Source organism: Rattus rattus, chromosome 6 (genome assembly GCF_011064425.1).
Source record: "Rattus rattus isolate New Zealand chromosome 6, Rrattus_CSIRO_v1, whole genome shotgun sequence".
Taxonomy (NCBI): domain Eukaryota; kingdom Metazoa; phylum Chordata; class Mammalia; order Rodentia; family Muridae; genus Rattus; species Rattus rattus.
In genome coordinates, this window is record NC_046159.1 from 84,545,954 (window position 1) to 84,559,875 (window position 13,922).

Sequence of the window (13,922 nt, forward strand, 5' to 3'; positions counted from 1 at the left end):
GACCCCAGAGGGTCTTTCACACTGACTATTGCTATTGACTAGATGGTAAGATGCTATTGCAGAAGACACTATATATACTGGTACCATGACCTAAAGAAATCAAACCAGAGGTGAACTATAAGTTCCCTCCCTCCATACACAGTGTCAGAGCTTCTATAAAGGATTGGGGATAGGAAAGTTATCAATAATCTTATGTATCTGTGACCCCTGAAAGCTACTTCCTATGTGCTAGGCAGGATAAAAATAAATGAATGCTATGGAGCAAAGGATTACACTTCCTGACGGGATTTGAGGAGGGAATTCATGTCTGGCACTTCAAACAAACCTGCTCAAAAGTTCATACCTGGGCTCCAGCTGCATACGTAGCAGAGGATGGCCTTGTTGGGTACCAATGGAAGGAGAAGCCCTGGACCTGCCAAGGCTGGACCCCCAGTGTAGAGGAATGTCAGGAGACTGGGTGGATGGGGAGGGGAACATCTGCATAGAAGAAGGGGAGGGGGATGGGATAGGGGACTTAGGTCTGGGAATCCGGAAAGGGAATAACATTTGAAATGTAAATAAAAAAATATCCAATAAAAACAGTTCATGCCTGGGAGGTCATAGATACTAAAATGAAGCTTACCACTTTTATTTTGCTATTTTGACACGGACTCAAAATCCCTTTGAATTTTTTTTTAAATTTTTTTTTCCAGAGCTGGGGACTGAACCCAGGGCCTTGCACTTGCTAGGCAAGCGCTCAACCACTGAGCTAAATCCCCAACCCCTCAAAATCCCTTTGGAATACTTATGTTTATACCTAAGGACATATCTTCCCTCAGTCTTGACTAGAGAAGCTTCTCTTGGCAATGAATGGGAGTGAATGGAGAGAACTCCAGCTCAAGGGACTGAGAATAAGACACTGTGTGTGCTCGGCCCTAAGCAGACAGTTAGATCACTGCTTCTAAGGCTCAGGGAACATTGAAGAAGAGTGAATGGGAACAATATAAAAATTTTACTTACACAAAACCAGTAGAAGAAGTAATTTACTTCAGTATATCTATTGAAAATCCCTTCAGGCCCCTCTCCTTTTTAAAATTTGCAATTTAAGTATTTTAAAGCGCCGCACACACACACACACACACACACACACACACACACACACACACAGAGAGAGAGAGAGAGAGAGAGAGAGAGAGAGAGAGAGAGAGAGAGAGAGAGAGACCCTGCTGCCTGTCTACCACATTTGACCCAGGGGAGATTGGACTATAACTACAGACAAAGTTTTTCTCTCTGGGGCTTACTTTCCCCACTTACTAGGTAACTGGTAACACACACACACACACACACACACACACACACACACACACACACACTGAGTATGGTAGGACTTTTCTGTCACTTCAGAGAAGAAGGGTTTATTTTGACTCATAGTTCATCATGGTAGCAAGAGTGTGGCTGAGTTTCATCAAGACAGGTCCAGGAGCAGGGAAAGCAGACTGGAGTCAGGTGAGTTTAACCTTCAAGGGCTCCTATTGGAACCAGTGAAGCCAGTTAGGCGCCACCTCTAAAATAGACCCACAAGCTGGGAACCAATTGTTCAAAACACAAAACAGAAGCTTGTGGAGGATATTTGAGATTTAAGCCAAAACAATACATCAAAAAAGAAATCAAGCTATAGTAAATGCTTCTATGTGGGAAGCCACCAGAGCATAGCCTGTTTGTGTTTATAGGAATTAGGACAAACTTGAACTCTCTGGCTCTCAGAATCCAAGTTAGCTACAGTTCCAGCACCAGACTGTAGACACCAATACCACCCTGATTTCATTTTTCATTCCTCCCACCTTCTCTCCAGTCCTCTCTCCTTTCTAAAATTTGCAATTTAAATAGTTTTAAAGCACTAAGCAGGTAAACACACACACACACACACACACACACACACACACACACACTCAGAGAGAGAGAGAGAGAGAGAGAGAGAGAGAGAGAGAGAGAGAGAGAGAGAGAGAAAACTGCCTGTCTGCCACATTTGTTTCAGGAGAGGTTGGACTATAACTACAGACAAAGTTTTTCTCCCTGGCTTACTTTCCCACTTATCAGGTAACTTTTTCTCACCTTTCTATTTTCCTTAAATGCATTTTAAAAATAGTTGAAATTGCTGCAACTTATTTTATAGTTTGTTCTTTTCTCTTCACTTTTTGTTCTGACATTTGCTTCCAAATACCAGCATTCCTATTATTGCCATCATCATCAGAAACCACACCCAGTGTAGAAAACTGTGCTGATAATTAAGGAATCCATTTGCTATTGGGTTTAAGATGAATCACTAACTTGAAAGAAAGTTCTAGATCAATTTTAGTTGCCAGTGAACAGCTGATCCAGGAGGATGTGTCTGTTAGAAGGTATTCTGGCAAGTACTAAGGTCTTCTCCGTTGCAGCAATCCCCCTTTGACTGCCTGTTCACCTTTGCTCTTTGGTTTCCAGCCTCCAGGTACCCTTGATAATTCTGTTGCCAAGGTTGCCGCTGAAGTGAGTTACTTCTCCAGAGAGTTCAGCACCACACTGAGAAAACCACCCTGTAAAATCCCCCTTCTTTGTAAAGGAGGCTTGAAATGAGATCCAGGTGTTGTTAAGCACAGAGCCTGGTGCAAGTGGCCTGACAAAGGCTGGACATCAGAGAAACTGAGCTCCCTCCCCTGGGACTCAGTGCAAATGTTTACAGGCTTTATCCTCCCGGGACCACACAGGTTGCAGCCTTGGACGCTCCAATCCCCTGCTCTCCAGATTTTTGACAAGCATCTTTGGAGACTTTCCCTGGTTTACTAAAGGTTATATACTGACCTTCTCTCTGCTCATTTATTTGCCTTTTCACATCCTGGCACTGTGTGTGTGTGTGTGTGTGTGTGTGTGTGTGTGTGTGTGTGTGTGTGTGTGTGCTTTCTAGTTACAAAAGAAAAGCTGCATATCATAAGATGATGCACTATTTAGCCACTAAATTAATTACATTTCCGGCTTTCCTTCCAAGGTCAAGGCTATAATGCAGCATTAAAGCTCTTTATATGATTCACCAGTAAGAAGCCACGTATAAAAGGCTTTTTCTTATTATTAAACAAGAAGAAGTAGAGTTCAATTTATATTAAGATGTGCATCAGGTGTTTTGGTTCTGGGAGTTAGGACTTAAAATTTAAAGTTCAAACTCTGGCTTGGGGCAAGATTATTACCGCAGCCCGAAGCCCTTAGGTTAAGACCCACCACTCCACCCGGTGAGTTAAAAGTCAGATTCAGTCAACAGGGTGGAAAGGATAAGGTTTCAAAGGATGTGTTTACAAAACCTTTTCCTCCAACCTTAATTTCTCAGAATAACTTGTGGTTTCGTGGGAGTGATATGACTAATTTCTGGTTATGGGAATGTGGTGGTAGGGGACGTGATTCTTTCATACCTACACCTTAAAATCCTTCCACATGGCCCACCACCTTTTTGGGCTTCCTTCTTCTATCAGCTAGCTGTAGAGAGCCCAGAGAAGGAGTCCCAGCCCCTTTAACTGCTTGGTGTAGAGGTTATAGAGGTTGGCTCAGTAGACTAATAAAGGAGTTGAAACTGGACGTCCTCAATATGTGCTAGAACTCATTCTTCTGATTCTCGGGAAACGCAGTGTCTGAATCCTCTCCAGGAGGCTGGCAGTGGGAAGACTTTATGGAGTTTGCCTACTCTAAGCCCTTGAACAAGCCAGGAATCAGATGGGAAAACCCTTTGCATTAGACCAGGGGAAGAAGCACCAGGTACCCACTATAGCTTTGCCTTCCCTGGCTTCCAGCTACTTTCATGACAGCTTCTACTTCCCATTAAAAGCACCTTCTGCCTCCCACTCCTGAGAGAGCATACGTTGCAAATATTCTTCTGATTTTCCTAAGATGCTATAGGGCCTCATGGAGCAATGGAGGGAGCTTTTTGTTTATTCTAAAACAACTGATCTGAATGATGAAGGGTCATTGCTGTATTCTAGGCAGAGAAAGAACATTACTAGCATTTTTAATTTAAAAGATTTCCTGAATGCTGGGGTGGTTAATGGCTTAGAGTAGGGAGGCCAGCTGACTGGGTTGATAGAAGTTATTGACACAGTTTCTGTACAAGACAGTGGTTGTCTGGATCCAGGGAAGAGCATAGGAAGGGTACCAAGTGATGTCAGGTGCCCTTAGCTTAAAGTTCTGTCAGGACTTCATGGATACTCTATGAGAACGATGTCTGATGTGGACAGCAGGGGAATGGCACTATTGGAAGTCAGAATGTGGCATTGATGCTGTTCTGAGACTATTATGGACAGAAACCCAGAACAGGCCCATTAGAAAGAGCCATTGTGTGCAATCCTTAGTCTGGAGTCCAATCCCTGAGCTCTGCGTTTGTCCCAAAGTTGGGCTGCTTTTCCAGGGAAGAAGGGCCTCCTTTCTAGTTTTCACAGAGGTGCCAGACTGGCCCAGCAGAGACTTTTGCCCTGCTGAGTTTGGCTCAAAGAATGCCCGGGAACTCTGTCCAGTTAGTTGTAAGATTCTCCTCCCTGTGGACAGCTTGGAAAAAGGGTGGTAAAGGTGGGGCTGATGTGAGAAAGTATATAAATGCTTTCTCCCCTACTTTGTCTTCCAAGTGAACTCTGGAAGAGGAATGGGGAAGAAAGAGATCTTCAGGAGTGGGTTCAAGGTAGCTTCTGCTTAAGAAGGTGGTCTAGGCTGAAGATAGGTGTGTGAGAGTCAGCTGGAGGGCACTGCTTATAGCACAATGGATGGAGTGGAAGATACCAACTCCCTGGTCAATACCAATAAGACATTGCCATGGGATAGAAGAAACCCGGGAACAAGCTGAGCTCTGCAAGTCCAGAGGATAGTTTCTAAATGCTGTGTAGTGCTTTGTCTTTTTCTAGAAACATAAAAATTTAAAAACCCATGAGCATTCAGGCATGATAATGCATATCTGTAAATTGCAGCATTTAGGAAGGTGAGGCAGGAGGACTGCCATGATTTCAAGATGAACTTGTTTTTTTTTTTTTCTTTCTTTTTAATGTTAGTCTTAAAAGTGCAATCCACCTGCCTCAGCCTTCTGAAGGCTGAGATTACAGGTGTACACAACCACTTCCAACTTTTGAGTTCTTTATATATTTTTTCATTAATTGGTTAATATATTTACTTTATACCCAGATCACAGTTTCCCCTCCCTCCTTTCCTCCCAGTCCCTACTACTTTCCTCTCCTTGTCCCACCCCTTTTCTCCTCACAGAAGGGGAGGCCTCCTATGGATATTAGCCAGGCTTAGCATATCAGTTTGCTATAGGAGAAGTTGCATCAAGGCAGCAGAGTCAGTGAGAACTGGGAGAGAGAATTGAGTTCTTTATATTTTTAATGTGTTAAACTATTTTAAAATGCAATATCCACCTTTAGCTTGCAGGCTTTATAGAAACAGAGCAGGGTAGACCTGGCCTTCAGATGTCTATCTAATGACACCTGCTCCAGCTGTAAGGAGAGAGGACCACTGTGCTTGCTTGGTTGACTTGGCTTGGTTTCCTTGCTGTAACGTGTTTCTTGAGGGAGCACTTGTGATAGAGCAGGTATAGGCTATGCCTCCTTTGCTCTTAGACCCAAATTCATTCTTTCTTGAATTTTGTAATGCTAGTGCTGAGCTCTGTCTGGTTTAGTTGGTGTGAGAGCCCTGCACAGAGAAGGCTGCTTTAGGATTGAGACAATGAATTTAGTAATTCTGTAGGTGTGCTATATCTAAAACCATGGAGAGAGAGAGAGAACGATTCTGGGGGGAAAGAGTTTTTAAACAGTTCTAATTGTTCAGGTAAGTTATTTTTACCACACTTAGGGGATAGATAGATGATCACATTGTTATTATTTTTGATAGATTATATTTCAAGAAGCTCTTCTGTTAAGTGTGATTAAATATAATTTTAATTTCACTCACTCAGGGAAAAATTTCCAACATATTAGGGTTTTCTTTTTTTTTGTCCCTAGATAATTTACTATGGGAGATGCTAACTTAGGTGTCCAGGCTCCTCATTTCAGGACCTTCCCTGGCAGAAAACAATGCAAATGTTTCATTTAAAAGTTTGAAGTGTAGAAAATGAGAGTGATTAGAAACTTTAAATAGTTGTTATGTAAAATACACATATATACACACTATATATTGAATATATGTGTATGTGTAGTATATATGTGTGTATTTGTATATACGTATATGTATATGTGTATACATCTACATATTCTATATATAGTGTTATATATAAAATCCTCTTATAGAATTAGTGGCTACAATAATATGCAGACATGTTATTGTCATGCATAAGAATTTTTCTCAGTGTTTCCTGAATGCATATGCTCATGCTGTTCCAGATCTGACACACTTCCTCCCTTTATCCTCCCTGAAAGAACCAGCAGACAGGGGTCTGAGAGTTCTGCACATCTTCATTCACTTGTGGTAGGGCTAGCTCTCACATTCAGGTCAGTCTGTGAGCTTATTTCACAAGTCCATCTTCCAGACATGACTGTTATTCATAAAGGACTGCAGCTGGGATGCTCCAGCAGGGCTTGGATGCAGCTCTGGTTCTGGTGATGAGATGGACAACTCTATGAAGAATGACGTTTGAGCTTCTCACTGTCTTTATGATTAATCTATCTTGCCATCAAACTACCACAGTGAGTGTGGCTCCAGGACTTCACTAAGAGAACTTGCCATTCAAGTCCCAGCTATGCTGTGACACCACAAACTGATTCCTTTACAAGTACATGGTGAATCAAGAAAGACTAAATTTCCAAGGTGTAATTAACCTGGGCTCAAGGGGGTTATTGGATCCTCGATCTTCTGAAGTCAACTGAAACCACCTAGCAGCACACTTGCCCGACGGTTGGTGAGAATTTGTTGGTTGTGACAAATTCCTGCTCAGCAGTTGAGGCGGACTTAATCTTACTTCTGTGATATCTTGGGTGTGGAAGAGGGTCCCTGTGTGGGACTCAACTCTGGTTGTTATGGATCTCCAGAACGTGTCTGGCTAAGCTTGATCATTTTTAGATGTTTGGAAAACCCAAGGGCACATAGTGTGGGGTCATAAAGTGAGCCTTCTGGGTCACAAGTTTGCACCTTTCTCAAGTCCTCCTGTGTCCGGGTTTCCTTTTCTGTCAGTAGAGACTTAGCTATAAGATTCTTGAGATTTCTTCCACTTTTACAAACCCTGGAGTCCAACGCACTTGACAAACTCAAAATTAAAGGAGCTGGGCCAGCGGCTGGATATAAATTGTTTAAATTAGGTTGCAAATTGCACATCGTAGGGCTTTCATGTAGAAATGCTCATCCACAAATGAGTTTCTTTGGTGATTATCTTCTGGTCAGGGACTGCTGAGAAGTACTACTATCAGGGTTTAGGGCTAGTTCTGGGGACAACTGTGGGAGGAAGTGGGCGTGGCAATCGTCTACTTCCTTGTTTGGAGTAAACTTGAGCTGTTGGCTTCTCCATCTCTTAATGTGCTTTGGGGGAGCGCTCCACTCTGTCAGAGAAAACACACCTAGAAGAAGCACGACTTCAGTCCCCGCCATTCCCTCGGGGTCCCCCAACCTCCTCCAGCCTCCAGAGAGCGGAGCGCGAAGGGGCGCGGCAGCCCGGGCCAGCCCACAGCTACACACAGCCTTGTCAGTCCCCCTGCCGTCGCAGCTGCAGCGGGCTCGGGATGGGGCAGTGGCGGGGGCGCAGGGGCTTCACTAGGAGTCTTGGTTATTAGCTCCCAGGTCTGGGTGCCTGCAGCCGGCGTGAGCAGCTTGTACCTAGCGCGGGTCTGCAGTGACAGTGCAGCGGAGGGAGGCTGGGCGCGGGCTCAAGCCAGGACCCGGGACGCACGAGTCATGACGGACACCAGCCACAAGAAGGAGGGCTTCAAGAAATGTAGGAGCGCCACTTTCAGCATCGACGGGTACAGCTTCACCATCGGTGAGAACTTTGCACCCGGGGCCGTTCCTGGCGTCCTTGCGCACCTTCCGGTGGTGGTGGTGGCGGTGGCAGATTCTAAGCTGGGAGGGAGTGGGCACGGAAATCTGGGTTGGAGGGTGCTGGCTGAAGGGAGCCCCTGGAAACCGTGGCCGAGAGCGGGAGAAGCTGGGATCTGGCTTGTCCCTGCTACTCTATTGCTCTAGCTGGCATCCTGTTGAAATCGGTTTTCAATTACACTGATTTCCTCGCTGAGGTTAAGTTTAGAAGAGGATGGATAGAGAAGAATGGAAACAGATGGAGGCGATAAGAACGAGGAGAAATAGGAGTCAGGACCGAAGGAAGCGGACAGATACAGAGACAAAGAGTAACAGATATCTAGACACAGACCACCAAGTCAGAAGTTCAGGGACTGAGATGGGAGAGGGGAGGGAGCTGCAGGGAGACCTATGGCAGGGTCCATTTAGAGTCCCTAGCACCTAGAGGCTGGATTCAGGCAGGCAGGGAAGAAATATGTATCTTGCCACTGGAAAGTTTCAAAAGAAAAACAAAAACAAAACCCCGGAGTGTGTTGTTATTTCTGCTCTTCTGCTCCTAACTGTTCACCATAAGCAAGCAGAGGAACAGAGGGCCTGGGAGTATCCTCAGATTTCTGACCACAGAGTTAACTCATTGGAGGCCAGCATTTAAAGGGTCTGTCCTCCATAGTTCTACAGAGTTTCTGCTGTTTTGAAATGACTTGTCAAGGCCCGGCATCTTCATACTCTTGGGAGATGGGCCCATCTGGGAGATGGAGACAGGTATGGGGCAGCTTCATTTTGGAATGCTGCTTTGAGTAGCAGCAGACCTGAAGCAGTTACACGGGTGCTCTTCCCAAGTTCTTATTTGAGAGAACACTCGAGCAACCATAGCATTCAATCTGAACCTCACAAGGTCTTTGAAAATGAGGGTATATCCGATTTTGCTTTTGGCTCCACCTGCCTGGAGGTGTGGCAGGAAAGTGCTGGAGCGCGAGGAGACCAGCGGTGAGGAGCTAGTCTCTGGGTTACCTGTGCTCCTAATGGAGCGGGCCTGGGTTTTGGAACAGAGTAAATGTGTTCCAGGTACACCGCATCGTACCTGTCAGACACTTTCCCCAAACTCTTCCTGCAGCCAGGAATGCCATTCCCCTAGGTGGGCATGGAGAAATCATGCCCGTCCTTCACTAGCTTTCCTCCTCCACTCTCCATCCCTCTGCAAAGACATCCCCACCTCAGACCCAGAAGTTCACCCCCAGAGCTGGCCAGCCTAGAATCAGGCGGTGGTAGCCTGTGGGTAGTCCTCACTGTGCTGTAAACTCAGGGGGACAAGGCTTCTTTACTTTTTCCTCTCTAGAGGCAATAGCCTGTGCTCAGAAAAGGTGCTTAGAAATGAACTAAAAGCTCCCAAGGTCAAAACTGTCCATTTAAAGGTCATGGGAATTTCAATCTTCTTGACTTCAGTAGAAAAACTTTCAAAAGTAAGTTTAAATTTTAACTAGTAGTTACCATCAGACCTTATCCTTCCAAAAGGTATGTCTCCCTAAGGTGCAGGACTTTAGTGTGGCCTTCCTCTGCCTCCACTCCTTTCCTTCCCATTAGGGGAGAAGGTCTGGCAGAGCCCAGTCGTCCAGTGGTCAGAAGGTCCTCAAAGTGCACGGGCCTCTTAGAGACGAGAGCTGCAAACGTGGTTCCTACTGCTGTGTATTCCACCCTTCTCATCTCATCTGTTGTCCTCTCCTGTCAACAAATGCTTATTGAATTTCACTCTATTAAATGATATGATTTAGCACAGTGTCTACCACATGACAAAAATTCAATAAACAGTAATCGCTGTACTCATTCAAGATATTAAACTAATTTATGAAGAGTTTATGAAGACATGCAGACTCAGGACCTATATTCAGGGATTTTGCGCACTTGGGATTAAATTCCGTGTCCACGAGAACATGTAATAACTAATAAAAATGAACAAATAGAAATAAATAAAATTTAATAAAACAAAATTTTTAGATTTTTAGACCAATACGATTTAGAAAATAGATATTTAAAAAAGGATAAAAGAAATTCACTCATTTTATCATTTGCTGCTAAATGTTAATATTACCAGTTTATACTTCCTAATATTATTTTACATAGGCACAGTTTTATCATAGTGTTTGGAAAATTCATATTTAATAATATATCTGTTTTTCTTCCTGCTCTATGAGAAGTATTCTCTTAACCAATCTCCTATTGTGAGCTACTTAAGCTCTCACTTCCCCCATTATAAGGTGATCTATTTAAACATAAGTGTTTTCTACGTGATAATTATAGTATGCAAAATACCAAAGGAATAAGTAAATAGCCTCATCTGCATGTGGATGTTAATCATAACAAGTCCAGTTTTGTTTAGGAATACTTCTTAAGGTTAAGTGTCGAGCAGTGCAATTGCTTGGTTCAACTGCTTGCCTAATTTTAGGGACTTTGAAATGTTTTGCTCAACCAGTGTCTGGAAAGGGTTCCCACTTTATAGGCCCACCATTAGGGTGTCAGAGTCCTCAGATGCTGCCATGAGTGCTGGACACTGTGACTTAAAAAGGTTTTAGTCTGAGAGGTGAAATTTGACACATCAATTCAACAAGTTTTAGTATTTTGTAAAACTGCTTTCTCATTTTCCTTGACTGTTTTACCGTGGAGAATTTCTAAAAGCCGTGAATTTATGTAGTTCTATGTTTATTATACTTACCATATAATTGCTATTATATGCTAGCTACTTTGATATACCCTATGCTAATCATATAGCGATATGATTGATATGAACTAAGATATTATGTATATATTATGTGTGCACTTTCATACATGTTTGAAAGCCTTCCAAGTACATTTGGTCAGATATGTTACATGTATTTTTTTTCCAGCCAAACCCCTTTTCCTTACGACATGATTATACAGCAGTCAGGGCAGATGCTGAAGTGCTACTGGTTCACCTTGTGCTTCAGCAGGATGGACCAGAGCCCCACTCCCAATATCATGTAGGAGAGATTCCTGAACAACTCCTGATGGTCTCAGATTACCTATTCTCAGGCATCTTCTATCATGGAGACCACCTCATCTTCTAGTCTATTAATTTGTAAAACCTTTGGGTCATGCTTAAGGAATTCATAGGGCCCTAAAGATGCAAGAGATTTTTCTAGAAAAGCCGATGATAAAAGGAAATTTTGGGGTTACTGTAGATGAGAGACGTGAGCCACCCCTGTGACAATGTTATGAACACCTCCTGCTCCTGGAAGATCCTTGCCCTCTCTTTGGGGAAGGAATACTTCCCTTTGAGTTCCCACTGGGCCTATGGCTCCCTTAGGAGAGGAATACCCCAGGGGAATCTGGACAGACATAGGTAACACTTTTAGAAGTGGGACTGCCTGGGGACAGAATCTATGAATGGTGTCCTGGCTAGATTTTTGGCAACTTAATACAAGCAAGGGTTATCTGAGAAGAGGAGACCTCTTGAGAAAATGCCCCTTACTGATTGGCCTGTGGGCAAATCTGTATAATATTTTCTTTATTAATTATTGATGTGGAAAGTTCATCCCAGTAGGGGTGGTGCCATTCCTGGCTGTTGGTCCTGAATGGTATTATGAAGCAGGTTGAGCAAGCCACAGGAACAAGCTGGCAATCAAGGTTCCTTTACAGCTTCTGCCTCAGTTTCTTCCTCTAGGTTCCTGCTCTATTTGATTTCATGTCTTGACAGTCTTTAGTGATGGGCTGTTACCTGGAAGTATATGATGAAACACTGGCATCTCCAGTTGCTTTTGGTCATGGTGTTTTATTATAGCAATAGAAACCCTAAAGAAGACTGCGAAGTGCGGCTAGAAGAGTTGAATATTCTGTTGCAAAGGACAGTGCTGCAAAGTAAAAGCTGGTCTTAAATACTAGTAACATTGTAACATTCTCCTGGAGCAAGCTTCAGAAGGCTGGACTCCTAGAGTTCCTGACCTAGGAACTGATGTCAAACCGGACAGAAAATGGGTTCTGTGTAGACAGAGTAGCTTTGGGGTGTAGTCAAGACTCTCCACTGGCACTTCACTTGACCTACTCCATCACTTCTCACTTCTTCTCTAGTTCATATGGTCCCAGTTTTAAAAATGGATGATCTTCTAGAAGTCACATAGGAAGGAGCAAGGTTGACCACTCCCACCAGTCTCTCCTCCCCACACCATGCCACCTCCCACAGTGGATATGTCTAAGGAAAAATGGCTTTGTGTTCTCTTCTATGATTTACTATGATGGTATGGGTTTGTGATTGAGAGATCTGGACAAGTCAACAGTGGTATATGTAGAAAGCACTATCCACCCTCCTTTTACCTGTAGGGCACAATTAGGTCTGTGACTGAAGCCAGTTGATGGACGCTATTAACTGTAACTGAAGGCCATATGCAGAAATCCGTCCATGTGTATTCCCATGGGCTCTGGTATGGCCCTGGGGAATGAGCATTTGAGTGTGAAATGAATGGGAGCATGCGTGGTGTAGCAGGATCTTATTTATTTGGATAGATTTTTCTTGTCTGCTGTTGCTTGGGTTTCTTTTGGACTTGGTGTTAAGCGGAATTTTGGCTCCTTACTGTCTCTTGCAATGCAAACAGGCCCCTATTCCTGTGAGAGAGCTTTGTCTGCAGAAATACAGAGGCACCATTTTCGTTAAACCACCCCGTGTGACCTACTTGATCCCTACCCACAATTCATTCTTCAGAGGAGAAAATGGTGGTTTCTCCTGTACTGTCAGAAGGAACTGGCTCAAGTGTGGAGGTAGGAGCATGAGAACTTGGAGGATATGTAGCAAAGAAGCTGCTTCCATCAAAGATAGTGAGAGGAAAATTATAATTGAGAACTGAAGTGTAGTAAAGAGAGGGATGTTTCCTACAGCAACTGCTGCTGGACCCCAAATTCTTTGTTTCTTTCCTTGTATTTTTCTTTGAGGAAAAAAAGCAAGGAGTTTTTAGATCACAATCTGTGGCCTAAGAGACTGGACATGAGGGATCCTATCCCACCTTCAGATTGTGAAGGTGTGAGGTCTGCTATAATATAATTTACCCCTTCCCTTTCCTCCCTCCAAATTCTCCTTGCTCTTTTTCTTATTCATGGCCTCTTTCCCATTAATAGTTGGTATGTATGTATGTATGTATGTATGTTTATATATGTGTCCGAAATATACAAGTGTCTGTAAATACAACCTGCTTAGTCTGTGTGATGTTACTTTTAAGTATTCTTTCATGACTGACCATTTGCTACGAGGTAATTGATTGGTGTGCTCTTCCCTGGGGAAGACTATTTCTCCTCCTCTCAGCATTCCTCAGTTGCCTGTCATTTTTTTGTGTAGGATTAAGGCCTTATGGGCTTTCTACCATCCACGTTAGCATGTATGTAGGTGTTCTCTTTGACAGCTCATGTTTAGGCAGTCACATTGGTGGGGCTTTATGGGAGTATCTTCTGACATTAGTAGGAGACAGCTTCTCATAGAAAATTCCCTGCTCCTATGGCTCTTTCAAGCTTTACATCCCTCTTGTACAAGGGTCCCTGAGCCTTAGGTACACGTTTATGTTGTAGATTTATCAACTGAGTTGATCCATACCTGTGCATTTTGATTGGTTGTGTTTGCTGTAATGGTATCCATCTGTTGCAAAGTAAGTTTTTGAACTATTTCTTAGCCATACTCTTTTATTTTGTGAATTCTCTGAACGGGTCCTTTGTGATTTTTGTTTTTTTTAGTTCTTTATAAATTCTGGATAATAAGTCTCTGTCAGATGTATATCTAGCACAGATTCTATGGGCTTCCTCTCACCATATTGGGGCTGAGTGCCTTCACTGTACCGTTGTCTTGAAGTGTACCTCCTGTGCTTTCTTCTAGCATTTCCAGTGTTTCCTATTTAGGTCTTGATCCATTTGGAGTTAGTTTTTGTACAGTATGGTAGATACAGGTCTAAACATCT

The 13,922-nt window shown here is 43.4% G+C and overlaps 1 protein-coding gene across 1 annotated transcript in view; it reads left to right on the forward strand.

The window, feature by feature from the left end:
• Nucleotides 1-13,922, forward strand: part of LOC116904369 — a 214,486-nt gene that overhangs the window by 84,932 nt on the left and 115,632 nt on the right. Inside the window, exon 3 of the mRNA XM_032907247.1 lies at nucleotides 7,583-7,942. Within this exon, the coding sequence (XP_032763138.1) occupies nucleotides 7,583-7,942 (360 nt within the window). The remainder of the gene's footprint in view (nucleotides 1-7,582; nucleotides 7,943-13,922) is intronic.